The sequence below is a fragment of the Camelus dromedarius genome, chromosome 19 (assembly GCF_036321535.1).
Source record: "Camelus dromedarius isolate mCamDro1 chromosome 19, mCamDro1.pat, whole genome shotgun sequence".
Classification (NCBI taxonomy): Eukaryota; Metazoa; Chordata; class Mammalia; order Artiodactyla; family Camelidae; genus Camelus; species Camelus dromedarius.
In genome coordinates, this window is record NC_087454.1 from 17,233,672 (window position 1) to 17,259,966 (window position 26,295).

At 34.8% G+C, this 26,295-nt stretch overlaps 1 protein-coding gene across 2 annotated transcripts in view; it reads right to left on the reverse strand.

Moving 5' to 3' along the window:
* SLC17A1 (solute carrier family 17 member 1) overlaps window positions 1-26,295 on the reverse strand; it is a 40,723-nt gene that overhangs the window by 10,728 nt on the left and 3,700 nt on the right. For both annotated transcript variants that reach the window (XM_010980144.3, XM_031435097.2), the window contains exons 3-11: window positions 21,467-21,639; window positions 19,400-19,633; window positions 19,216-19,303; window positions 18,779-18,865; window positions 15,801-15,919; window positions 15,536-15,697; window positions 14,407-14,539; window positions 14,178-14,325; window positions 4,616-4,706 (exon numbers count right to left, since the gene is read on the reverse strand). In XM_010980144.3, coding sequence (XP_010978446.2) covers window positions 4,616-4,706; window positions 14,178-14,325; window positions 14,407-14,539; window positions 15,536-15,697; window positions 15,801-15,919; window positions 18,779-18,865; window positions 19,216-19,303; window positions 19,400-19,633; window positions 21,467-21,639 — 1,235 coding nt within the window. The remainder of the gene's footprint in view (window positions 1-4,615; window positions 4,707-14,177; window positions 14,326-14,406; window positions 14,540-15,535; window positions 15,698-15,800; window positions 15,920-18,778; window positions 18,866-19,215; window positions 19,304-19,399; window positions 19,634-21,466; window positions 21,640-26,295) is intronic.

A 26,295-nucleotide genomic window follows, 5' to 3' on the forward strand; every position in this document is an offset into this window, starting at 1 on the left:
CAGGAGGCAGAGAACCAGGGAGTTGTTGTTCAGTGGGTATAGAGCTTCAGTCATGCAGGATGACAAAGTTCTAAAGATCTATTATACAACAGTGTGCATGTAGTTAACAATACTACCTACACAATATTGTAATGTACACTTAAAATAGTTAAGAGAGTACATTTTCGTTATTTTTTTGACCACAATAAAAAGAAAAATTTTTTAAAATAAAGTTGAAGAATTCTATAGTCTCTGAATTCATTTTTTAAAAAAGAATACTTGGATTTCCCATCAGTCTCTCCCAGATTACATACACTATTTTTTCTTATACTTTAGCTCTATTTTGTTATTTATAAGTCTACATGTTGTTTTAGTAACAGCATTTTATAAAGTCAGGAATTTAAAAAAATTTCTCCATTATGATCTTGCATATTTTTGGTTGCATTAATTCCAAGATACTTATAACTTTTGTTACTACTGTGAATAGTATCTTATTTAATTTCTGGTGTTTATAAATGCTATTATTTAAGTATGTTGATTTTGTTTTGAGCAAACTTACTAAGCTCTATTCTTATTTACTTTTTATATTTTTAATTTTTTATTGATTTTGTTGGTTTTCCTAAGTAAATAATCATAGAAGCATTGGGAAATTGAAGCTTTATTTTAGTCTTCCTGACTCTTAAATCTCTTTTTATTTCTGTTTAAAACAGTATCCAGGAGCGCCAGTACAATGTTAAAAAGTTGATAAATAGTTGTAGATATGAGCGTCCTTTTCTCATTTGTCACCTTAAAGGGACTACATCTTAAGTTTCTTCATTGTGCAAAAATAACCTATGTATTTTGGTACATAAAAATTTACAAATTAAGGAAGTTCCATCCCCTCCCTGGTTGCTAATAGGATTAAAAAAAAATCGTGCGTAGCTATTGGAATGTTCTGCACCAGTTGAGATAATCATATAAGTTTTGTTTTTCTCCATTGATCTCATGTGATGAATTACACTGGCAAACTTTCTTATGTTAAACCGTATTTTCTTTACCAAGATAAAATCTATCTTGTCATAATGCATTGTTTTTTCATATACTTTTGGATTTGGCTAACTAATAATTTCTTTAGGACTTTTGCATCTGAGTTCATAAGTAATACAGACTTAAAATTTTCTTTTCTTCCATTGTTATTATCTAGTTCTGCTGATTCTGGAATTAAGATTATACTAGCCTCAATTTCTTTCAGAATTTTTTTAAACTTTTGGCATAAATAGTATAGGATAGGATAAAATTGTTCATTGAAAATTTGGTATAACAGCTGGAACGCAAACTAGGCCTGAGTTAGTCTTTCGGGAGATAGGGAGATGTTTGAATACTATTTCAGTATCTTTAATTTTTATTGGTCCATTCAAGGTCTTTATTTTTCTTGAGAAAGTTTGGTAAATTCTATATTTTTAGGAACACATTCAGCCAATTTTTTGGCATAGGGTTGTTCTGAATATCCTTAGCTTTTAATCTATGTCATCTTTGAAAAACTTTCTTTCTCATTTAGTATTTTCTTTATTTGAATCTTCTCTCTTTTATCTTGCTCCAGAAAGTCTATCTGTCCTATTAATATTCTCAAATGACCAGTTTTAGGTTTTGTGTACCTTCAGTACTATTTTATTAACTATGGAATTGATTTCTACTTTTACTCTTATTGTATCAGTCCTTATTCTTTGGGTTTGCATTTTTTCCCAATTTCTGGAGTTGAATACCTAGCTTATTTATTTTTAGATGTTTTTTCTTGTCTTTTATAAATAAACTTAAGACTATAAATTACACCTAGTGTCCAATATATTTGCACATGTAACAATTTCACTGTCATCTAGTTTTAAATATTAGTGAATTCCCTTATGATATTCTCTTAAACCTAATAATTAGTTATTACGGTGTTTAGTTTATAAATATATGCAATCATTTTAGATACCCTGTTGCTATTAATTTCTGATGCTATTGTACTTTGGCATGGAACATAGTCTAGAATATTGAACCTTTGGAATCTAATTTTTTGTTTGTTTTCAGTGGGAGAACTGAGCCAAACCACTGAACTTGTCAACATAAGCAGCTGAAAATCTGAAATGTATTTCTTATTTTCAAAATATGCATGGATTTTTCTAATTATCTTTTTTTGTCTCTGATTTCTGTCATATTTTAATTATAATTGGAGGATATATTATGTGTAATTCCAGTCCTGTTACAATTGCTAAAATTCACTTAGTGACACAGTATGTAGTCAGTTTTTGTGAATGTTCCAGGCAACCTTGAAAGGAATGAGGATTCTGTGGTTATCGAGTGGGATGTTCTATATATGTCAAGAATATTAACTGTGTTGTTCAACAATTTTATATTTCTATAGGTTTTTTTTTCTCTTTGCTGCAACAATTATTAGAAATAGTTATCTTTCACCATAACTATGCTTTTGTCCTTTGTTCCAGAAGTTCTGTTATTATTATGTAAGATGATACTGTATTTTATGTGCATACAAATTTATAATTGTCATCTCTTCCTATCGAATTGAATCATGCATCATTAAGAAGGGGCTATCCTCATCTCCACATCTCATTTGTGCCTTAATGTCTCCCTTGAGCTACAGCAGCTTTTGTTTTGTCAACAGCTTTATAATGGGTTGGCTCTGAGGATCTGATCCTGTGGGTTTTATTCTCCTCTCACATGCCACATTATTTCAATTTTTGGCTTATGGCATTTGGAGCCAACAGAGTTTGAATTTGGGCCATAAACTCTTGTGAAAATTGGCTTACTGTTTCATATGGTCAGAAGAGTCTTTATTCAATTTCTCCTTTCCCTTTGTAGCTGAAGCTGAGAAAGGCAAGTTTCCTCACTGGACAGAGATAACTTCTGACAGTTCTGGAGCCACGTTTCGGGGGAGTCAGCTCAGCAGGTCTGACTGAGTTCAATGGAAGGACAGGCTGAGTGGGCTCCATGATCAGAGGAGAAAACACATTCTGGTTTCCTACAGTTCTCCTTTTCAAGTGACGCTACCTCTCTGATCAGAGAGCTTCCGTGGTTGTGGTGATGTTTCTGGCCTTTCTGATACGATAAGTCCAAAGCACATGATGGTGGAGGGTTCTTCTCTATGGGAAATATGGCCATGGTGAATGCAAATTATCTCTCCCTGGCTAAAGTCATGGGATAAGGAGCATTTGGAGGAACTGCCTGCACACTGCTACTTCTCAGCTTCTAGGTTTTCCTACAAAGAAACCCAAGTTTATATATGAGTTACATGGTAGTAGTGGTGTGTGGTTGTAGTCCTTAGGGATTACAGATTTATACCAGTATTTTCATTCTGACTCTTCTTTTATAAGTGGTTTTGAGATATTACCTCTTACCCTCTGTTCGTCCACTGCATCTGAAGCTATTGACCACCCAGGATGGGCAATTTCTCCAAGGCAGCCAGTGGCTTTGATGGTTATTTACCTCTCTGGAATCAAGCTCTTCCTTCATTTTCCACCTCTGAACATTCCCCTTACTTTTTTTTTTTTTTCCAAGATAAGCATGCATTTAACATGATTGTTAAAATTTGATAAGGTATTTAAACTTTTCTGAAAATATATTATTAGATCTGGGACCACAGAATTTATCAAATTATGTTGGCAAAGATTGCACAGTCATTTGTATATAGTGTGTTGGAGAAAGCATGTTCAGATGTATTGGAACAGAGACATCATAACAACAATCCTGGCCAAAGACAAACCAATTTAACAAATAATAATGAAACTTAGTATTAATGGTTAATGAGTAAATTGCCTGTGGCTTAAGAAGAAAAGCCAGAACAAATGTGATGGCTGAGAAATGTGGACATGTTTCCAATTATCACCTGGGTAACTATCTTGGTTTTGCCTCCACTAGGCAAGCCGCTTTGGGAACTGCGGTTTCTTTACATGATACTACCAATTTACACAATATTCCTTTAGAATCATCCACATATTTATTATTTCTGTTGCTTCTTTTCCTTTCTGCATCTCCAAGCTACCATATGGGATAATTTTATTTCTCCCTAAAAAAACTAACTTTTGTTTTTCTCTCAGTGCTAGTCTACTTTTGCTGGATTCTCTGTTTTTGTGTGAAAGTGGATGAACTTAAACTTAATTTTTGATGATGAATTTTTTGATAGATTATAGAATTCTAGACTCGTATTTATTTTCCTTTAGCACCAAATAAGGCATTCTAAGTATTCTTAGGAGGAGAATTTCAGATAACCTTGTCCATTTTTAAAATCTATTTGTTCCCGATTTGTCATTCCTTTCCTGACAAAACTGTATCTTGTAACTTATATTACCACTGGCCCAGTCAATTACCTGTTTTGATCAAGGCACACATTCATTGTTAAAAAATCACAGAGGTCCACTTTTGTTTCAATAATCAATAATTAAAGAGTTACCAGTACAATTAATTGACATACAACAAGAAAGAAATTGTATTATCTGTAAGTTTGGAGGAAATGCCTGATTTGACCAAGCTTAATGTGACACAAAAACTCATAACTCACCTCTTGCCAATGTCTTCTCTGCATTTTTTTGGTCTGAATTACCCTCTTTTTCTGTACAATTAATATTAGAAAAATAACTACCCATGTCTGGATGTTCCTTACCTGACTAAGAATCATTCCAGTCACAGTGGTAGAAATTAGTGCTCCTGTCATTCCAAGTAAATTTGTAACTCCTTTAAGAAATCCATAGTATCTATAAAAAATGAATGATGACACACAGATGTAAAGTAATAAAAATGCTGCAGGAAAAACCTAGTGAAATGAGGTTTAAGAGAGGTTTGATTTGCCTTCCTAAATTTCCCTTTCCCCCTACTCAAATTTCATTAAATTGTCTGAAAAAATATATGGATATAAGTAAATTTCTGGTTGCACCACAGAGTCAGAAAGGTTGGCTTTAGCAGTAAAGAATAACAATATATTGAGAAAATGAGATCATATTAGAGTGAAAGCCAGCAGAGTTAGAAAATCTATGAATACAGTTAAGAAGTTCCAAAGGTGATGTGTGTTGGAAATAGGAACTGGTTTGGGATTAACACAAAATTGAAGGACTCTGTTCACCTGGTCTATTCTCACAGTCCCAGAACTACAGGCCCCAGTGATTTCTCCCATTATTCAGGCAAGGATACCAGAAACTTGCTTACAAGCCACTGTGACTGGCCAGTCCTGAGTGCCAAAACCAACCTCAGCAGAAGGTAAGCTACAAAAGCAGGGAAGCCACACAGAATAATAGATAAAGTATGGGTCAAATCCATCAGCTGTAAAGAACAAGGAAGTGCATTTTGGAGAGCAGGATCCCGTGTCTGATCAAGAAATTATTTCTGTCCAGGACAGGGAGTCTTTGCCTTTCCTGCCCAACAGATTTCACCATTAAAGGTTCTGTGTTTTTACCTTTTCCCTTTTATGAGAGTGGCGGCTTTCTGTTTGTTTTGTTCTGTCTTTTATTTCTTTGGGTCTTCCATTCTTACTCTGCCTTTACATGCTGAATATGGGAGGGAGTATATAGCTTGTTAACTAGTCTATGAGTCTCTAGTCTGAGAAGCATCACATCTGGACCTAGAGTCCCTGGATTGTGGAGCTGTATGCAGTCACCAGGTAGAAATTTGAGTTGGCTCGTTTTGTGGAGCTGAAGAGTGTCTTTTTAAAAAAATTACTATTTTTTAAAAATTTTTTTATGGCCATAGGCTCCTTTTTTTTTTTTTAACAATGTTGTGTCACATTCCAGTGTAGAGCACAATTTTTCAGTTATACATGAATATACATATATTCATTGTCACATTTTTTTTCGCTGTGAGCTACCACAAGATCTTGTATATATTTCCCTGTGCTATACAGTATAATCTTGTTTATCTATTCCACATTTTGAAAACCCAGTCTGTCCCTTCCCACCCCCCACCCTCTTGGCAACCACAAGTTTGTATTCTATGTCTGTGAGTCTGTTTCTGTTTTGTATTTACGTTCTTTTTTTTAGATTCCACATATGAGCGATCTCATATGGTATTTTTCTTTCTCTTTCTGGCTTACTTCACTTAGAATGACATGAAGAGTGTCTTTTAATGTGTGAAGAAGAACATTTATGCTTATAAGCAGCCACAGGTGCAGACTGGGGCAGAAACTGTCAATTGTCCCCAGTAATTATTGTTGCCCTTTTCATTTTAGCAGTAGAATTCCTGGGATTTTGGTGAGAACAGGGCCACTTATAACTTTGTGAGCCCTTGTCACTTTTGCCTTCATAAGCCCCTTCCCCCATAAAAAAATTTTTTAAATTTTATTTTATGACTGTGTGTATTGAGGAACTTTTCATCTAAATTGTCAGATTTATTGGAATGAAGTTGTTTATAATATTCTGTTATTTTCTTTATTATGAGCTAAGACTTACCACAATGCACTTTTTCCATTGCTTATACTGATAATTTTTCCCTTTATTTTTCTTCATTAATCTTCTTTATTTCATTAATTTTACTAATTTTCAAAGAAGCAACTTTGATATTGTTGGTTTTATGTATCATTTTTGGCCCTAATCTTCATAATTTCTTTTCTACTTTCTTTGGGTTTAATTTGCTGTTTCTCCCCTACTTGAGATACAAACATGATTATTGATTTTAAGACTTAATTGCCTTTCAATATATATGTTTAAAGATATACATTTCTCATGGACATGATTTTAAATACATCCCACATGCTTTGCAATGTCATATTTCATTGTAATTTAGTTATGAAGTATTTTTTAATTTCAAATATGATTTCCTCTTTTACCTAAACATTAATTTCAAAGCAATGGGAGTTACCTATCTTTTGCTTTTGGTAGTAACCTTAATTTCACTGTGATTAAAGAATATATTCTGAATGATTTCAGTCACTTAAAGTGAACTGCAGCTTGTTTTATGATCTAGCATATTGTTAATTTCAGAAAATGTCCCATGGCCAATTGAAAAGAATGTGAATTCTCTCCTTGTTGAGTGCAGTGTTCTACGTATGCCAACCAGGTCAACTTGTTAACTGTTGTTGTAATCATCCATATCCTTACTCTTGTCTACCTCTTTTTTTGTATAAGCTATTGAAAGAGGTGTGTGAAAGTCTCTTTCTTCGTTGTAAATTTGCTTAGTTCTTTGGATTCTCTCAACTCATGATGAATATAAATTAAAGCTGTATGATTTGGTTCCAAAAGAAGTATAATTCTGACATTTTTCTCTTTACCACTATGATATATCACCCTTTATTTCTAGTAATGCCCCTTGCATTAAAGTCTATTTTATCTAAGATTAACATAGTTATTCCAGATTTCTTTTGGTTAATATTTGTTTGGCATACCTTTTCACATTCTTTTATTTTATCCTTGATATATCCTCATGTTTAATGTGTTTTTTATTTGCACCACAGAGCTGCATTTCCTTTTTTGTTGAGTTTGACAATCTTGATACTTGGAGTATTTCATCTATATTAATTTAATATAATTACAGATATACTTGTGATTATATTTATCTGCTCATTATTTGCTATTTGACTTCCTCTTTTTCATTGTACTTTTTCTTTCTTTTAGATTCATCCATTTTCATTTCATTTTTCCTTCTATGACATTATTTCATTATTTTTTCAGCACTGAAGATATTATAACATGCACTTTTCACTGAAGTTTATACTTTTACTATGTTCTCTATAATGCTGGAATAAAACTTTTTTTAACTCTATGTATCTCCCTCCTCCTCTTTGCATTATTTCATCCTGTATTTTCATTTCTTAGTGCCTTTTATTTCTATATGCATTTCAACTCACAAGATACTCTGTTTTTAAAGACAACAGTCTCTTAATTATATGCATATTTACCCCACTATTGCTCCTCAGTCTGTCTTGCATTTTCAGGTTTCATCAGGGATAATTTATTTTTGGCTGAAAATTTCCTTTTAATATTTCTTTTAGTGAACATCTGGTGGCAATTTCTCTGTTTGCCTGTTTGTCTGAAAACATTTTTTATTTTGCTTTGATTTTTGAAGAATATTTTCACTAGGCATAAAATTCTAGGTTGGCATTTACTTTTTAGCAGTTTATAGAGCTTATTTCATTATCTTCTAGCTTTCATAGTTTCTGTTGAAAAGTCAGATGTCAGGCTTACTATTGCTACTTGCAAGTAAGATGTCTTTTCCCTCTGGTTCCTTTTCAGATTTTTCTAGTTATTTTTGGCTCTTGGTTTTCAGCATTCTTACTACATATATTAATTTTTTAAATTTACATTTTATCATGGTTGAAATTCACAGAGCTGTGTGCATGTGTGGTTTACTTTCATTACTTTTGGGTTTTGGGGGGCTTTCTGTTAAAATATTGCTTATGTCACATTTTATCTCTCCTTTCCTTCTGAGACTTAAACAGATTTATTAGCCTTTTCAATTAATTCCATGTTTCTATTGTTTTCTTTTCTTTATTTTCTATTCTTTTACTATATATACTTTAACCTAGATTTTGTTAATGTTTTCTAGTTTACCAATCCTGTCTTCTCTTGTAGCTAATTTATCATTAAACCTATCTATCTATTAAGATCTAATTTCAGACTTTTTTTTTCAGTTCTAGAACTTTCATTTGATTTTTTTTTAATAGATTTCAATGCTGGTCAAATTGTTTATCCTTTCATCTATTTTCTTCAGCTCTCCCCCTGGTTTCTTGGGTCTATTAATCATAGATACTTCTTGCCTGATAACTTTAATATCTGTATCAGTTGTAGGACTATTTCTAATGGCATTTTATGGTACTGGTCACATGGTCCTGTCCCTTGGCATGCCTAGTAATTTTATTAATGCTGCACATTGTGAATAAGAAGCTACAAAGACTTTAGAATATATTATATTTTGCCAGAAAAGATTTACTGTTTTCTCTAATAGTTAAATTTGGAGGGGAGGAAAGTGATCACTTTAACTTAATCAGGGGATGAACTGAGAAGAGACTAGGTTTCAATTTTGATAGGACTCAGTTTATCTCTGGTATCCCCCATCCCCATTCCTTGGGTATAGCCCTGCATGTTGTTAAGTAGAGAGCTCAGTATATTCAGCTGGGTCCCTCCAGGCCGTGGTAGATCTTGTTTCCTTAGCATAGATGGTATGGGAAATTCTGCCATGTTTCTTACAGATCTTTAGCTTAGATTTTTTTTTTTTTTTTTTTTTTTTTTTTTTTTTTTGCCTCTTATCCTATTGAACTTCAGGATTCAATAAACATCTCAAGGAGAGAAACTGACTTGGTATTTAAATTCCCTTAATTTCAAATTTTGCCACGCTAGTCCTGTGCAACTGCCAAATGCTTGGCTAATTTCTCTGTCCAGAGCAGCAGGCTTCTGCCAGGGTCAAACCTGGATTATCAGCCTTTTGCCAATTTACAGGCCCCAGGGAAGAAGTGGTGGGGATTGTCAGCTCACCTCTCAGAGACGTAAGCTTCCGATGTCTTTGGTATTATTGGTTTCTGCTGCTGTCTGATTCCTTTCAGTGAATACTTATAATATTTTATCTGATCTTTTCAAGTTTTTCTCCAGCTGGAATGTCAGTCATACACAAACTGCTCAATCCTCTGTGGAAGTTTAACAATTTTCTCAAATTTTGCTTTATGGTTGTAAAATGTTAGATGCATAGAAATAACTTCTTATGTATTAGTTACAAAATATTCTTTATCTGTAGTAATGTATCTTGCCTTAAAGTCTACACTGTCTGATCTATTTTACTTTATTTTACTTTTAATCTATTAAATTTTGGTTTTACTTTTATTTCAATCCAGATTAACTTAAAATTTGGAATATTCAGTTCTTTTATATTTCATGTTTTTCTGATACATTTGAATTAAAATGATCATCATTCTACTTTTTCCCATCTATTCTATATCCGTTTTTATTCCTTTCTCATTAATTTAAAAAATCTCACTCTCTTTTTACTTTTATTAGCCCTCAGTAGTTACCTTATAGGTAATATGTATCCTTGACTTATTATAGTCTAATATAAATTAATGTTTTAAAAACTCCAATTAATGAAGGCACCTTAGGACACTTAAATTCATTTATTCCCTCTCATCTTTTGTGCTATTTACTGTTGTGCATTTAAACTTACATATATATTTATACCATATAGGGTATTACTGTTTTTGTGTGTGAATTCAGTAATTATTAGATTTACTCTAATATTTTCCCTCTCCATCTCTCTTCATTTGTTCCTACGCCTCTATGCTTCATCTGTGATTATTTTATTTTTGCCTGAAGAATTCCCATTTAATAATTCTTTCACTGGAGATCTGTTGCTAATGAATTCTCAGTTTGCCTGAAAATATTTTCATATTACCTTAATTCTTGAAGTAAACTTTTCCTAGACACAGCCTTCAAGGTTAACAGTGGTTTTTATTTGTTTGTTTGTTTGTTTACATATTAGGGATTGCCTTCTAGCTTTCATAGTTTCTGTTGAGAAGGCAGATGTCAGTATTCTTATTGCTCCTTGAAAGTAATATGCCTTTGCATACAGATCTTTTTAGGAGACCTCTCTCTTTTTTAGCAGTTTTGCTCTGACAAGACTAGGTGTGGTTTTCTTTGTATTTATTCTATTATATATCCTGTAACTATAACACCTTTAACGACTATGTTCTCAGATTCAGAAGTCTTTAGCATGCTGTGGTGGTGGGAAAAGATTTAACCTACTTTTTACTGAAAGAGGTGCTTTCATTCCATGATTAGAGATATAAACAGAGTCCCTAGTATCAAGCATCCTGAGTACCATGACAATTCCTCTGAAAATCATGACACATCCACAGTATGAAGCAGTTCACTGATGTGAGAGTAGCAAGCTGGAACTCTTCATGCTGGTATGTATTTGACATGAGGAATATAAACAACTTTGAGGTTGTTTTAATGCAGGACAATTATCTGGACAACAATTAGCTCTAAAACTGCTTATTGTTCAGCTGCAATAGCCCACGGTAAAAGTATTTTGGAAGTGTAAATAGTCCATGAAGTAGACTTTCAATTTTATTGATTTTATATTTTGGTGTAATAATGATTTAGTAGAACCTAAATAAGATTCAGATGTCTGATACGAATGATCATTAGGCACATGAAAAATTTCTCACTATCACTAATTATCAGAGAAATGCAAATCAAAACTACAATGAGGTATCACTTCACATCAGTCAGAATGGCCATCATTCAAAAGTCCACAAATGACAAATGCTGGAGAGGCTGTGGAGGAAAGGGAACCCTCCCACACTGCTAATGGGAATGCAATTTAGTGCAGCCACTGTGGAAAACAGTATGAAGATTCCTCAAAAGACTAGGAATAGACTTACCATATGACCCAGGAATCCCACTCCTGGGCATATATCCAGAAGGAATCCTACTTCAAAAAGACACCTGCACCCCAACGTTCATAGCAGCACTATTTACAGTAGCCAAGACATGGTAACAGCATAAATGTCCATCGACAGATGACTGGATAAAGAAGATGTAGTATATTTATACAATGGAATACTACTCAGCCATAAAAGCCAACAACATAATGCCATTTGCAGTGACATGGATGTCCCTGGAGAATGTCATTCTAAGTGAAGTAAGCCAGAAAGAGAAAGAAAAATACCGTATGAGATCGCTTATATGTGGAATCTGAAAAGAAAAGAAAAGACAAAGACAAATGAACATAAATACAAAACAGAAACAGACTCATAGACATAGAATACACATTTGTGGTTGCCAGAGGGGAGTGGGGTGGGAAGGGACAGACTGGGAGTTCGAAATTTGTAGATACTGATAAATATATACATAGAACAGATAAACAAGTTTACACTGTATAGCACAGGGAAATATATACAAGATCTTGTGGTAGCTCATGGTGAAAAAGAATGTGACAATGAATACATGTATGTTCATATATAACTGAAAAATTGTGCTCTACACTGGAAATCGACACAACATTGTAAACTGACTATAACTCAGTAAAATAAAAAAAGTTAATGGTATAAAGTTTCTGTTTGGGTGATGGTAAAATTCTGAAGATGAATGGTGGTGATGTTTGCACAAAAACATGAATGTACTTATTGCCACTGAACTGTGCATTTAAAAATGATTAAGATGGTAAATTTTACATTGTGTGTATTTTGTTACAATTTAAAAAATCCCCTGTATCTAAATAAAATACCAAAAATAAATAAAATAAAATATAGTATTAATTTAAAAAAATTTTTTTAAAAAGATTCAGATCTGAACTATACTTTAGTCCCACATGGAGGGAAATTCAAGGGTGCATCCCTTAGTCAAAATTAATTAAAAGTAATTAAAATCTTCCCTTTAAGAATGTCAAGGGAATGACAGTACCTTCTTAATGCATCACAGAGCATCTTTAAAATCCTCTGTGCTTGTCTACTCTTGCTACCCACCAAAGAGATGGTCACTACATTCCCAGGCCTTCTCTGTCTCATTCTCACTTCCCAAACAATGTTTCTCATAGAACAACATCTGTATGTCTCTTCTTCCTTCCAGAACTTCTTTCTTGGCACCTCAGTTCTACTCAAACAAATGTCATGCCTTGTCCTATTCTTCAGTTCTAGCAAAGATCAAATTCTCCTAAAAGGACAATTTAGAAATTTATCCATTAAAGGAACTCTAATAGGCAATGGAGGTATATGATTAGGAACAAGTGTCATCTCCATTCCACTAATAAAAAACTTTAAGCAATATAATTTGATATGGTTGCAATTTAATGCACATATGCCCTAGATATTGAGGATGAACTAGCTTAAGAGACAAAGAATTTTCCCAAGTTGTATTATTAGTATATTCTCTCTGACCCTACAGAATTATCTGGCTAACATGAAATTTGGGCCCATTGGAATGACGCATCTCAGGTCAAGCTCTTTGTTATACAAACCATTGCTGGCTGAGGTATTTCCCATCCTACTGACCAGGTGTTGGCAAATAACACTAGTGAGGAGTGACTACAGCTAGTCAGCTGTGGAGGCAGACATATCGAGGTATGAACCCTCCCTCTACTTACTACTAATCATGTGACTTTACATATATTCATTTAAAAAATGAGGCACATAAAAATAATAAATGGCAGCTATCTAAAATTTCCTTTATCTACTTGCATGTACATTCTTAATTTACCTGTTTTTCAAACTGCATATGGCTCAGTTGGCATTGTGCATTCTATATCAATTAGTTCTTTTATATCTTTATATGATTCCAAATAATCAGAATACTTGTAGGCATTTTAAAAGAGGGTCTCAGAGCTGAATAAATTGAATGGATACTTGTCTTCATTACTCTGGCATTCACCTTGTATAGATCTGATGGGCAAGAGTCTTTACAGAATTGTGACAAAGGGGCTTATTCTTGATTGATTTTGCCTGTCTACCCCAGGACCACTGCTTTACAAAACTTCAGAGAATTCTGTTCATATTGGGTCTGTGTTCTCCATAATACTCCATTGGGAGTGTTAGCTCCATAAAGTACAACATGAACAGCACCTCTGAAGTTGTGTAAATGGCAGAACTGTTTCCATTAGTCACACTTATATCTAAAAGAGGCATAACATAGTAAAATGAACAAAATGAATCTGTTTTTTGCCAAACAGATCTGGATTAACATCTGAGTGGTGACATCTTAGTCTGACAATTAAGTATCTAAACTTTATGTCCTTAATTATAAAGCAAATATTATTAATTGATGGATTTTCATAAGAAGTAATAATATATAAACATGCATATAATAACAATATTAATGGAGTAGCTAATCCTTATACATGTTTACTATGCGCCAGGCACTATTTGTATACTTGACGTCTGTCAACTTATTAACTTCTTTAATCCACTTAATAACCCTATAAGGTAAGCATTTTCTTATTACTCCCATTTTATTGGTGAGAAATTGGCATAGAGAAGGTAAGTAATTTGCTTGAGGAAAATGGTCAAGAAACCAACAGTTTGACTCTAGAATCTGTGCTCTTAATCATTCAGCTATACATCATCATATATATATATATGAGTTACATACACTTACATATATCATGAGGTACCTAATTATTACTCAAGTTATGTCTGACCTGTATAAATGCTTCCACATAACTTCTGGCTTGCTGGCCATCAACTCCAAAATAGTTGAAATCTTAAAACACCCTTGAGAACTTGGATATAAGATAGAAAGAGATTTTATAAACCCTACCTGGGAGCGATATCCAAGGCATTTATTAATATTCCACTCAAAGCAAAGCTTCCTGATGCACCAGCAAGTATTAGGAAAATGATAATGCTATAGAAGCTGGAACCCGGGTAAAGCAGGCATAGGCTGAAGAGGGCAGGCAGGAGAAGTCCTGGGGAATGATTCAGACAACACAGTCAGGTGCATCCCAAAGATGGGGATGAAGTACCCCAAAGTGCTTGAAGCTCCTTACCTAGCGAAGTGAAGAGTTTCCGGATGGTGAGTAAGCTGAAAATATTCCTGGACTGGAGGGTATCTGACATATGACCTGCTAGGATACTAAAAATCCAGGCAAACAAGTTGGGGAGGGAAGACAGCAGCCCATTCTGGGGAGGAAATGTTATTGTAAGAGTAAGTATGAGAGAGAGAGTAATCCCTACACTGAAATTCAGTGTCTAAAATTTGTACCGTCCTACAGTAAACCATCAACGTACAACCCCAGAAGACACTACCTAAGAGAAAGAGAAAAGCAGTTTTGAGATCAGAAACAGTTGTCACAATCTGCCTAGTTTTCTATTTCTAATATCATGGGATGTGAAAGTACTAGATGGTTGAGTGGAAAACAAAGACAGGAATGGGAAATGCCTTCCCTGGAGAAAATGACAGAGATAAAGATAACAATTGAAAACATGTATAAGGTGCTTATTCTGGACCAGCTGCTCTTAATTCTTGCAACAAATCCATGGGAGATAAAATCGAATCACAGCTTAAGTGACCTCACTGTTGCACTGGCCCCTAGCCTGGGTTACTGTAAGTTCATTAAAGAATGCCGCAAAGTGGCAAGCCTAGAATCCATTTCTAAGGAGTCTTTTCTTGTTATTATGGCATCAAACTACAAAAGGTTCCAGGCATTAGTGATTCTCCAAATCAGACAACCAATGAGCATGCCAGTCCTTTCAGAGCAAGATGTTGAGTCATGGGTTCACAACCCAGGACTCTTTGACTTGCCTCTGGGGAGAGGGTTGGTATGAGCTGGGAAGGGTGGTAGAGCCTGGACAACTGACTTTCAGGGAAGATTCCCAGTCCCTGCAGAGATCATTGGTATTGAGCCTTAAGTAATACACAAGGGTGATCATACAGCGGGTGGAAGGTAGGGAGTCTGTGGGAATGCGGGCGAGTGTGTAGTGTTGTGTCTACACATTTTGTTCTGGGCAACGTTGACATAATGATTGGAAACAGTGAGTCTCCAGGTAGAGAACATTAGCTAAACAGTACTGGTGGTGGGGGGAGATCAAGAACTAGGATGAGAGTCATGGGGGAAAAAGAAATGGGTGCAGAGACCTTCATAAAGTTAAAAACAGAAGAACAGAAGGTATGCTTACCTCTCTTACATTAACATGGAACTTGTAGTTGATAAACATTGGTGTATACAAATTCAGGATGCTACTTGCCCAGAATATGGCAAAATTACAGAGGGAAATGACCCAGAGTGGAAGACACTTAAGCATAGCCTTGATGGGCAGAGATGATGTACTTGGTCTGTCCTGGAAAGGAACCCATTAATCGTTAGCACACTATGACAAGCTGGAACACATTTCATTTGGTGCAGAATCTGAGAGATACCAAAGTGGAGCATCTGTGTTTTACCTGGTGGGCAAGGGAGGACGTGATGTATTCCTTCTCACTAATGCTTATACATGGGTGGTCATTTGGGTCCTCATAAAACAGAATGAACCAGAAAAGAGTTAAGGCACAGCCACAAGCACCTATCAAAGCAGGACAAGTTAGAATTGGAATTGTTTCTGTCTGTAGTGAATTTCTTTTCTAAATTGACATTTTTCATTTTTGGTCCAAGAACCTGGACCTCCTCTTTCTTTCTTGAAACTTTGTTAACAAGGCTTACATTTTTGTTAGCTTTCTCTGTATTCACAGCAGCCTCTCCCAACAGAATGAATTTTATAGAAATGGTGGTAAGCCCTCTGGCCTCTCCTGATCTAACCTCTGTATCTCTCCACTAAGGTCAGCTGGGCCTCCCTGCTCTTAGGCCTTCATCTCCACAGATTCTTAACGTGTTCTACTGTGAGAGTATGGAACAGTGGAGCCCACACAGGGCTTGACAATCACCCAGTTTTGAGAGCTGGACCTTAGCCACGCTCCTAAGATATAGCCTAGGCCTTAGGGATCATCCAAGTCTGATAAGAATTTGCCAGATTATTTGTTGGTTTTGAATTTTTTATACTAATAATCTGATCATAAGGAATCCTCTTTTAGGACCAGGGGTATATAGTGCTCATTAGTCAGTCTACCAGAGATGCATTCATTCATTCGACAAATATTGATGAAATGCCCATTATGTACTATGCACGATTCTAGGTACTGGGAATACAGCAGCGAATAAAACAGACAAAAAGCCCTGCCTTCAGAGTTTACTTTCTAATGGATGAGCAAAAGAGATAATGAAAAGTAAATAAATAAAAGGTAGTAAATGTCAGTGACAAGAGCTATGGAAGGAAGTTATGAGGGGAGGAAGAAAGGGGTACTATGCTCAGGGAAGGCTGGGACATGGATGTGGGGCAGGGATATTCCAAGTAGAGAGATAGAAATGCTAATAAAGAATCAAAAGGAAATCTAAGAAATCAAAAACATTGTAACAAAAATGAAGAATATCTTTAATGGGCTCATCAATAGACTAGACAAGATCAAAGAAAGAATTATTGAACTTCAGGAAATGTCCATAGTAATTTCCAAAGCTGAATTGCAAATAGAGAAAAAGAATAAACAAGACAGAACAAAATATCCAAGACCAAAATTGTGGGAAAGTTACAATGGTATAATAGATGTGCAATGGAAATATCAGAAGGAGAAGTAGGAGGAAAAAAAACAGAAGAAATACTTGAAGCAGTAATTACTGAGAATTTCCCAAAAGTAACGATTGGCACCAAACCATAGATGGAGGAAGCTCAGAGAAGATAAACAGAGTTAATACACACAAAAATTATACCTAGGCATATTATGTTCAAACTGCAGAAAATTAAAGATAGAGAAAAATTCTGAAAGAAGCCTGAAGGGAAAAAAGACAGGGGAGCTGGGTTTAAATTTATAATTCTTAGATTCCACTGGTCACAAATCCCTGGTCACTGATCTGGGGCTTGACCGCTTCTGTTCCTACCCAGATCCATTCTCACACTGCTAGGAGTTTTGAATGGCTCTGTGTAGAAATTCTTGCCTTCTCCATCATGCTCCATCTATATTCTCTGCAAATAGCTTTGTCTGCTACCCACCTTGGCCAAGCCTCAATTCAATGAATGTGGGAAAGAGTCCTGCCAGGTCTGAAAAAGTCTTGGCTGTATATGAGCAAAAATTTCTGGGAGTGATGACTAGAAAGGTCATGAGTTCTGATGAGCTTATAATCATGATGCCACAGACTTCTACCCTATGAAGAGGGCTTGGCAGGAGGGAGTCCAGAATGGGCTCACAACAGTGTGGAAATCCAGGACAAGGCACCTCTTGCCTGGGCTTCAGAGCAGCTCTGATGGAAGCCATAAGTGATCTCCGCAAGGGCTCTTTATAGTAGAACGGGTCAGACACTAGCCAGATGTAAGTTGAGGGGAGAGTGGGTGGCTAGGAAACAGAGGCGGTGGGTATACACAGATTGTGTAATAATTTTGACTGTTAAAAGGGAGGTAGCTTGAAAGAGGAGGCAGGGAAAGGGAGACATTATAGAGATTTGAGAAGAGTAGAGAAGTTTTGAGAAGTTTGAAATAATATTTGTGGAGAGAAACACAGCAGGACAGCCAGGTTGTTTTAAGTGCAAATATAAGTGTGTGGTTCACTTTGCTCTGTTTGGTAATTTTCTCCAGCAATTATCAGCTGCCTGAAGGCAGATATTATTTTGTTCTTTAAAAGAGTATTGATTTGATTTAGATTTATTTAAGTTTATTGAGAAGACCATTCAAATAGAGCAAAAAAAAAATCTTGGTTTTGGTTCTGCCTCTGCCACTAACTTGAGCAGGGCATTTCTTATCTATGGGCACTGGGTTGACTTATCATAAAAGAGTTGTGGAGGCAGGTACTTAAATCTCTATACTGCTGCCATCTAAATGATGACACTTGTCCTCTATTTGAAGTGATAAGAAAAAGCACATGAGGCAATTCATGGTAAGGCTGTTATCATAGTATAATGTATATAGTCCCTTTGAATGGGACACCCATGAGAATTGCAAATGACATATGTTGCTGTACACATGTATATGACATTGAGAATGGGAATACAACATGAATATTGGTGCTCATCCAACTTTTGATCAGCAGTGTTGGGCAGCAATAATTATTGAAAAATTTTTCTTATGTGGAGCTGAAACTTCACCTTCCTTGTAATTCCTGCATATTAGGTTTTGTTTTGTAATGCAGAGCAGGTATACATTTCTCTTACATGACATTCCTACAAGGTATGCTGTCTCAAGTTTTCATTTCACTAGGCTAGACAGTTCCAAGTTTTCCAGCCCCTTTCCTGATGCAGGGTTTGTGTATCATCACTGGACTTAGTAAGAACATTATATTTGGTTTTTATTTTAATGTTTAAAAAATACTTAATAATAACTGGGATTTTATAGAAAGAGACTCACCAAAAATATAAAAGACTATGGGCCATCCCAGGGAGTCAGAGATGAATCCAGTCAAGGGCATGACAACAGAAGGTCCTAGCAGGAGTCCTAATCAGAAGGCACAAAGAACATCTCTAATGAATGCAGGCATCTGGAAGTCAAGAAAATGTAGCTCCATGGTAGCAGTGAACAATTTCCAGTGAAATAAATTTTTATAACATAACACTGAGCAGAAGAAAATAATAAAATATTTGTTTTTCTCTTTTTTCTGTTGTTTAAGATAAGGAAGCCTCTTTTCCATCCAAGACAATTTCCACATCTTTTAAAGTGAGGATGCTGGAATAGATGGTTTCCAAAGCCTGAAAGTTCAAAATATACATGTTTCTCATGGCTCTAGGGAAGAACACGCTAGACTGAGAAGACAATGGGATTAAACATGCTAGGCCCTACATCATTACCTGATATACTCAGAGTGGTGAGTCGGCCTTGTTCCAAAGGAGGAGCCCACTTGACCCATATTATTTGCTGAGTTGTAAATGCTATCCCCTGAAAGAGTGATCAGAACATTTGATCTCCAATACTTTTTAAATTCACTTTCTGTGAATTTAAACTTTTGGTTCAGTTTTTGCATTCTCTTCATACCTGAGATATTCCCTGGAGTACTCGGCACACAATGACCCAAATTTCTCCAAATTCAGCTGCCAGTGGGATGAGCAGAGTAAACAGAGAGCTGAAGAATAATGCAAAGCCAGTCATTTTCTTTATGGAGTATATTCCAGATAAATATCCAGCAGGAATTTGGGCGATGAGTACACCATAGAAGATGGAACTTAAGATGATCCCCTGTATTTCAGGGCTCCAGTTATACACAGGGTTCTGAAAGAAAGAGGAGACACGTCCAGCCACTCTGCATATGGTTTTCTATGATGTTCAGGACAGCGGGAAAACTGGTCTTCCAGCTTATCCCATGTAAGGTATCTGCCCTCTGCCTAATATCCTGTCATGGGACTTCTTTATTCTTTTATAACATTATTTTCTGTGTATAATTACATTTTACAATTAGTATGATGCAGACATGATATTTTGGGAATCTTTATTTCTTATCAAATATGACAATTTCTGTCTGTTAGTGGTGTAGTTAGACCATTCACATTTAGTGATTATTGATATATAGTTGGATTAAAATCTACCATCTTTTAGCTTTTCTTGCATGGCAGGTCTGCTAGTAATAAACTTCCTTAGTTTTTATTTGCCTGAAAATGTCTTTATTCTCTTTGATTTTTGAGGTAATTTCATTGATAAAGAATTCTAGCTTGGCAAGTGGTTTTTTGTTTGTTTTCATTACTTTAAAGGTTTTATTTTATTTTTTCTTCATGTTTGAGTGGTGTCTGGTAAGAAGTCTTCTGTAATTCTTATCCTTGTTCCTCTGTAGGTAAGGTTTTTTTTTTTTTTTTTTTTGCCTCCTACTTCATTCAAGATGTTCTCTTTGTCTTGGTTTCCTGCAATTTAAATATGTATGTCCAGGTAATTGTACTTGTTGATCATTTTTCTTTTTGGTATTTATCCTGTTTGGTGTTCTCTGAGCTTCTTGGATTTGTCATTTGGTGTCTGCCATTAATTTCAGAAAGTTCTCAGCCACTAATTTTTCAAATATTTCTTCTTCCCATTTTCTTCTTTTCTATTTTTTCTGATATTCTAGTCATGCCTATGTTACACATTTTGGCATTGTCCACAGTTCTGGGATGTTCTGTTTAAGTTTTTTTGTTTTTTTTTTTTTTCATTCTCTTTCATTTCAGCTTGGGAAGTTTCTACTGACCTGTATTCAAGTTCATTGATTCTTTCTTCAGCTATGTTAAGACTACTTATGAGCTCATCAAGGCATTCTTTATATCTGTTATAGTTGCATGATTTCTACTATTTCTTTTTTATTCTATTTAGTTGTACCCATCTCTCTACTGACAACCTGTTACTGCACATTGCAATTTTTTTTCCATTACAGCCCTTGATACATTAATTACTGTTATTTTAATTACAGTTATTTTAAATTCTCTGTCTAGGAATTCCTACATACGTGTCGTATCTGAGCCTGGTTCTGATGATTATGTTTAAAAAATCAAGGTGCAATGCACTGCATATAGAGTATTATTTTTAAGGTAAATAAGGGTGAAAATAAGAAAATATTTTCTTATTTGCCTATGCATTCATAAAGGGACATATGAAGAATACAGTAAAAAAAAAATACAGTAAAAAAAAATTCTTCCCATCTATTTCCATTTTTTCTCCTGTACTACATCTTCTGATAGGTAACAACTCATTACCTTCCATAGATGAAATTAATAAAACATGTAAATATACTGCACGTTCAAAAACTTAAACAAGTAAGAAAATTGGTCTTACTTTTACTTCTCATTTAAAATGCTTTACCTTTTTTCACTTGTCCAAACTTCTTGATTCTAAAGAGGCCCTAACTCTTGGTTTTCATTCTTCTTCCCATGGAAGGATTCACACAAGAAAGCCCTTTACAAATACTGAGGCATACTTTAGTCATAGGACATGTTTATTTAGGTTACTACTGGCAAGGTAGATTAAGATTTGACCTTTTTCTAATTGTTACTGTCATATCAATTAAGATAACAGTCAACTTCTACATAAATTAGTTGGCAAGATAGAATTTTAAACTTATGACTGTGGATAATATTTTTGATATACCTTTATGTTATCCTGGAGCTCCTTTGTGGAGGTGTTGGATAAACCATGTGGTTCTGTGCTGTTCACCATTGCTATCATTGTGAGGTTTATACACGCACGCTGTGATATTATTACAACGTTAGAGAACTGCAGGAAGAGTGCGAGTCCATAGCGAATGGAACAAAAATTTGGAACTGGAACATAGAACAGAAAGTATCCATTGTTAACACAGCTGATATCAAAACATACTTTAGGAAGGGCCACTCAGAAATTGGGACTCCTGGAGATTAATTTAAAATTTTATTGTACTAACTGGTCTTTGAGACGTTATGATACAATAGGAAAATGTGGGACTAATCTTACAATTTTGTAGCTCCTAAAATATAATCCTTACTAGAATGTCCCAGAAAATTAAGCCAGTCCTCAAGGTGCTTTGGCTCATGTCCATTTTAAAAGGACCACTTACAAATACTGAGTTACTCTTGGCAGTAAGTCCCCTTAATAACAAAAAAGACTTTCCTCAAGTAAATGCTTTATTCTCCAAATGTATATGAATAGTCTGGTTGATAAACTCATATAGTACACTGCACAAAGAAATTGCATTTAAAAAATGTCATGTATTTGAGGTAGTTTCAAGCTAGAGTAGTCAATGTGGTGTTGGTGTAAGGCCAAAACAAATTCATCAATAGGAGAAAGTAGGGAGTCCAGAAAGAGATGCATATATATGGTCATATGCTTTTGAATAAATGTACTAATGCAATTCCATAGAGGAAAGTATAGTCTTTTCAACAAATGGCACTTAATCAAGAGAAATAAAAACATGTATCTACAAAAAGACAAGTACTGAAATGTTTATAGCATCTTTATTCAAAATAGTGGAACGTTTGGAATGGATGAACATACTGTAGTGTGTCAATACAATGGGTATTACCCAGAAATATAAAGGAAGGAAATACTGATACACTCAACAATCTGGATGAATTTCAACAAATATATGCTCAAGTAAAGAAGCCAAACACCAGAGAGTGCATACTATTTTTATGAATTTCAAAAATAGGCAAAATTAATTTATGTGGCTAGATATTAGAATAATTCCCTCTTGGTGAGGAAGACTGGAAAGGGACATGATGGGACCTCAAAGTAATGTAATGTTCTATGAATCTTGTTTATAAGTTTATACTTATCTAATTGTACACCTAAGATCCATTATTTTATTTTATATAATTATACCCGAATAAATATTAAAATATTCAATAATGGTATTGGGAAAACTGGACAGCCACATGCAGAAGATTGAAACTCGATCACTATCTTACACCATACACAAAAATTAACTCGAAATGGATTAAAGACTTGAAGCTAAAACCTGAAACCATACAATTTCTAGAAAATGTAGGTGGTAAGATCCTTGACATAGATCTTGATGATTTTTTTGAATAACACTAAAAGAAAAAGCAACAAAAGCAAAAATAAACAAGGGGGACTACATCAAACGAAAAGACTTCTGCACAGCAAAGAAAATCAACAAAATGAAAGGCTAACCTACTGAATGGGAAAAGATATTTGCAAATTAAAAATCTGATAAGGGGTTAATATCCAAAATATATAAAGAACTCATACAACTCAACAGCAAAAATCAAACAAAAAAAATCTGATTAAAAAAATGGGAGGAAGAACACATTTTTCCAAAGAAGACATGCATATGTCAAGAAGTACATGAAAAGATGCTCAGCATCACTCTTCATTAGAAAAACACAAATCAAAATCACAATAGGATAGCATCTCACACTGGTTAGAACAGCTATTATGAAAAATACAAGAAATAAGTGTTAGGATGTGGAGAAAAAAGAATTCTTGTACACTGCACTATTGATGGGTGCAGTCAATATGGAAAACAGTATGGCAGTTCCTAAAAAAATTAAAAATAGAACTACTGTATGATTTAGCAATTCTACTTCTGGGTATTTATTTGAAGAAAATGAAAACACTAACTCAAAAAGATATCTTCACCCCCATCTACGCTGCAGAATTATTTACAATAGCCAAGATATGGAAATAACCTAAGTGTGTCCATTGATGGATGAAAGAAAACGTGGTGAACATATATACAATGGAAGATTATTCAGCTATAAAAAAGAATGAAATCTTTTTTTTTAAATTGAAGTATAGTTGATTTACAATATTATGTTAGTTTCAGGTGTACAACAAAATCATTCAATACTTTTATAGATTATATTCTATTTAAAGTTATTACAAAATAATGGCTATATTTCCCTGTACTGTTCAATATTTCTTGTTGCCAATTTATTTTATACATAGTAGTTTGTATCTCTTAATCTCCCATCCCTAGCTGACACCTCTCCTCTTGCCTCTTCCCACTGGTAACCACTAGTTTGTTCTCTATATCTGTGAGTCAGTTTCTGTTTTGTTATATTCATTTGTTTGTTTTATTCTTTAGATTCCATATATAACTAATAATATAGAATATTTGTCTTTCTCTGTCTGACTTATTTCACTAAGCATAATACCCTTTAGGTCAATCCATGTTGTTATAAATGGCAAAATTTCATTCCTTTAATGGATGAGTAATATTTCATTGTGTGTGTGTGTGTGTGTGTGTGTGTGTGTGTGTGTGTGTGTGTATTCTTTTTCAGATTCTTTTCCATTATAGATTATTGCAAGATAGTGACTATAGTTCCCTTGCTACACAGCAAGTCCTTGTTATCTATTTTATATATAGTAGTGTGTATATGTTAATCTCAAATTCCTAATTTATTCCTTCCCCAACCCCCTGCTTTCCCCTTTAGTAACCATACATGTGAGTCTATTTCTGCCTTGTAAGAAAGTTCATTTATATCATTTTTTTAGATTCCACATATAAGTGATAACATATGCTTTCATATAAAAAGAATAAAATCTTGCCATTTGTGACAACATGGATGGACCTCAAGGGCATTAACACTAAATTAAATAAGTCAGATGGAGAAAGACAAACACTGTGTGATCTCTCTGAGGTGTGGAATCATAAAATAAATAAATAAATCAACAGAGAACAGATTAGTAGTTGCCAGAGGTGGGACACAGTGGTGGGGAGCAGTATGAGAAATGGGTTAGGGAGGTCAAAAAAAGGGGGGAGGGTGAAAAAGGAAGAAAAAATTTATAGGAAATTATGTGGCTTAATCTAAGCAATTAATATGTTCCAGAAAAGATTTGTGGCAATTAGATTTCTACAAATAAAATTATATCTCTACAAATAAAATTATATCTTAAATTAAGTGAAATTTATCATTGTGGGTTGAACTCATTATAACTCAAATAACTGTTACGGGATGTGTAGTAAGCAGAATAATCCTGCCTCCCCCACCAAAAAAATATGTAGACAGAGAATCTCTGATCACATATTGGATTGGCACAGATCCAAAAGCACATTTGTTGGCAAGCCTGAAAGAAAAGAGGAGGAAACCTATGTTGTTACAACTCAATGAAGGATAATTAGGTGTTTCCTTAGTTATGTTTTTAAATTGTCTGTGGTTGGTATAAAGATATAAAACTTGACTTTCAAATATAATGATAATTTCTTCTTTTCCTATCCTCCTATCTTTAATTTCACGGTACCACTGGATCAGAACCACCAGTGTATTATTGATTGTATCAAATATCCTTGGTTTTATGCCATTATTCCTGACTTAACACAGAGTGATTCTAAAGTTTCTACATTTTGGATAATGTTTGTTGAAGGTTTTGTTATAGATATGCTTTATGCTTTACAAAGTATATTCACTTTCTACTGCTGCGTAAAAAAAAAAAATTCACAAACAATGGCTTAAAACAACACCCATTTATTAGCTCACAGTTCTGTAGATCAGAAGTTTTAGCATGGTGTGGTTGGATATTCTGCTCCTGGTGTCAAAGGCTAAAGTCAAGGGATTAGCCAAGATGAGTTCTCAGCTGGAAGTTCTAAGGAAGGATCTATTTCCAAGCTCGTTCAGCTTATTGGAAGAATTCAGCTTTTTTTGTGGCTATAGTATTAAAGTTGCTATTTCCCTGCTGGCTGTCAGCTGAGAGCTACTGTCAGGTTTAAGAGGCTGTTCACATTACTTGTCATGTGCCTCCCCCAGCCCTCCTCTATCCCCAAAGCCAGAAAGGAAAATATCTCCCTTATGTTGAATCCGTCTCATGCTTTGAATCTCTCTAATTGTTCTCTGACCTCTGGACCCAGATTAAAAGGGCTCATGTGATTATATCAGTCTTACTTGGATAATTTCCCTATTTTAAGATCAGCTGATTAGGGACCATAATTAGATCTGCAAAATCCTTTCAAGCAGCACCTCACTTAGTGCTTGCTTAAATAACTGGAGGAAGGTGTATGTACACCAGGGCCCAGAATCTTGGGGGCAGTCTTAGAATTCTGCCTACTACAGTTCACCCTCTGGTCCCAAAAGATCCATGATCATCCCATATGCAAATCATATTCACCCCATCCCGATGTTCATAAAAATCTCATCTCATTACAGTATCAAGTCTAACATCTCATCAAAATCTCATTAGCTCAAATTTCCAAAATCTCATCATCCAAATAATTTAAAACAGGTGTGGATGAGGCATCTAAAAGTAATCCACCCTGGGCACAGTATCTCTTTATCTGTGGACTTAATGAAACTAAGTAAGTTACATGCCCTCAGTGGTCCCACCATACAATGGTAGGACAGGCACAGGAAAACTGATACAGAAATTCAAGTTCCAAAAGGGGAAGAATGGAGAGTAAAAAGGAATCATTGATCTGTAAGACTTTTGAAATTCAGCTAGACAAATGTTGGATTTTTCTTGAGGCCTGGGGATAATCTTTGTGG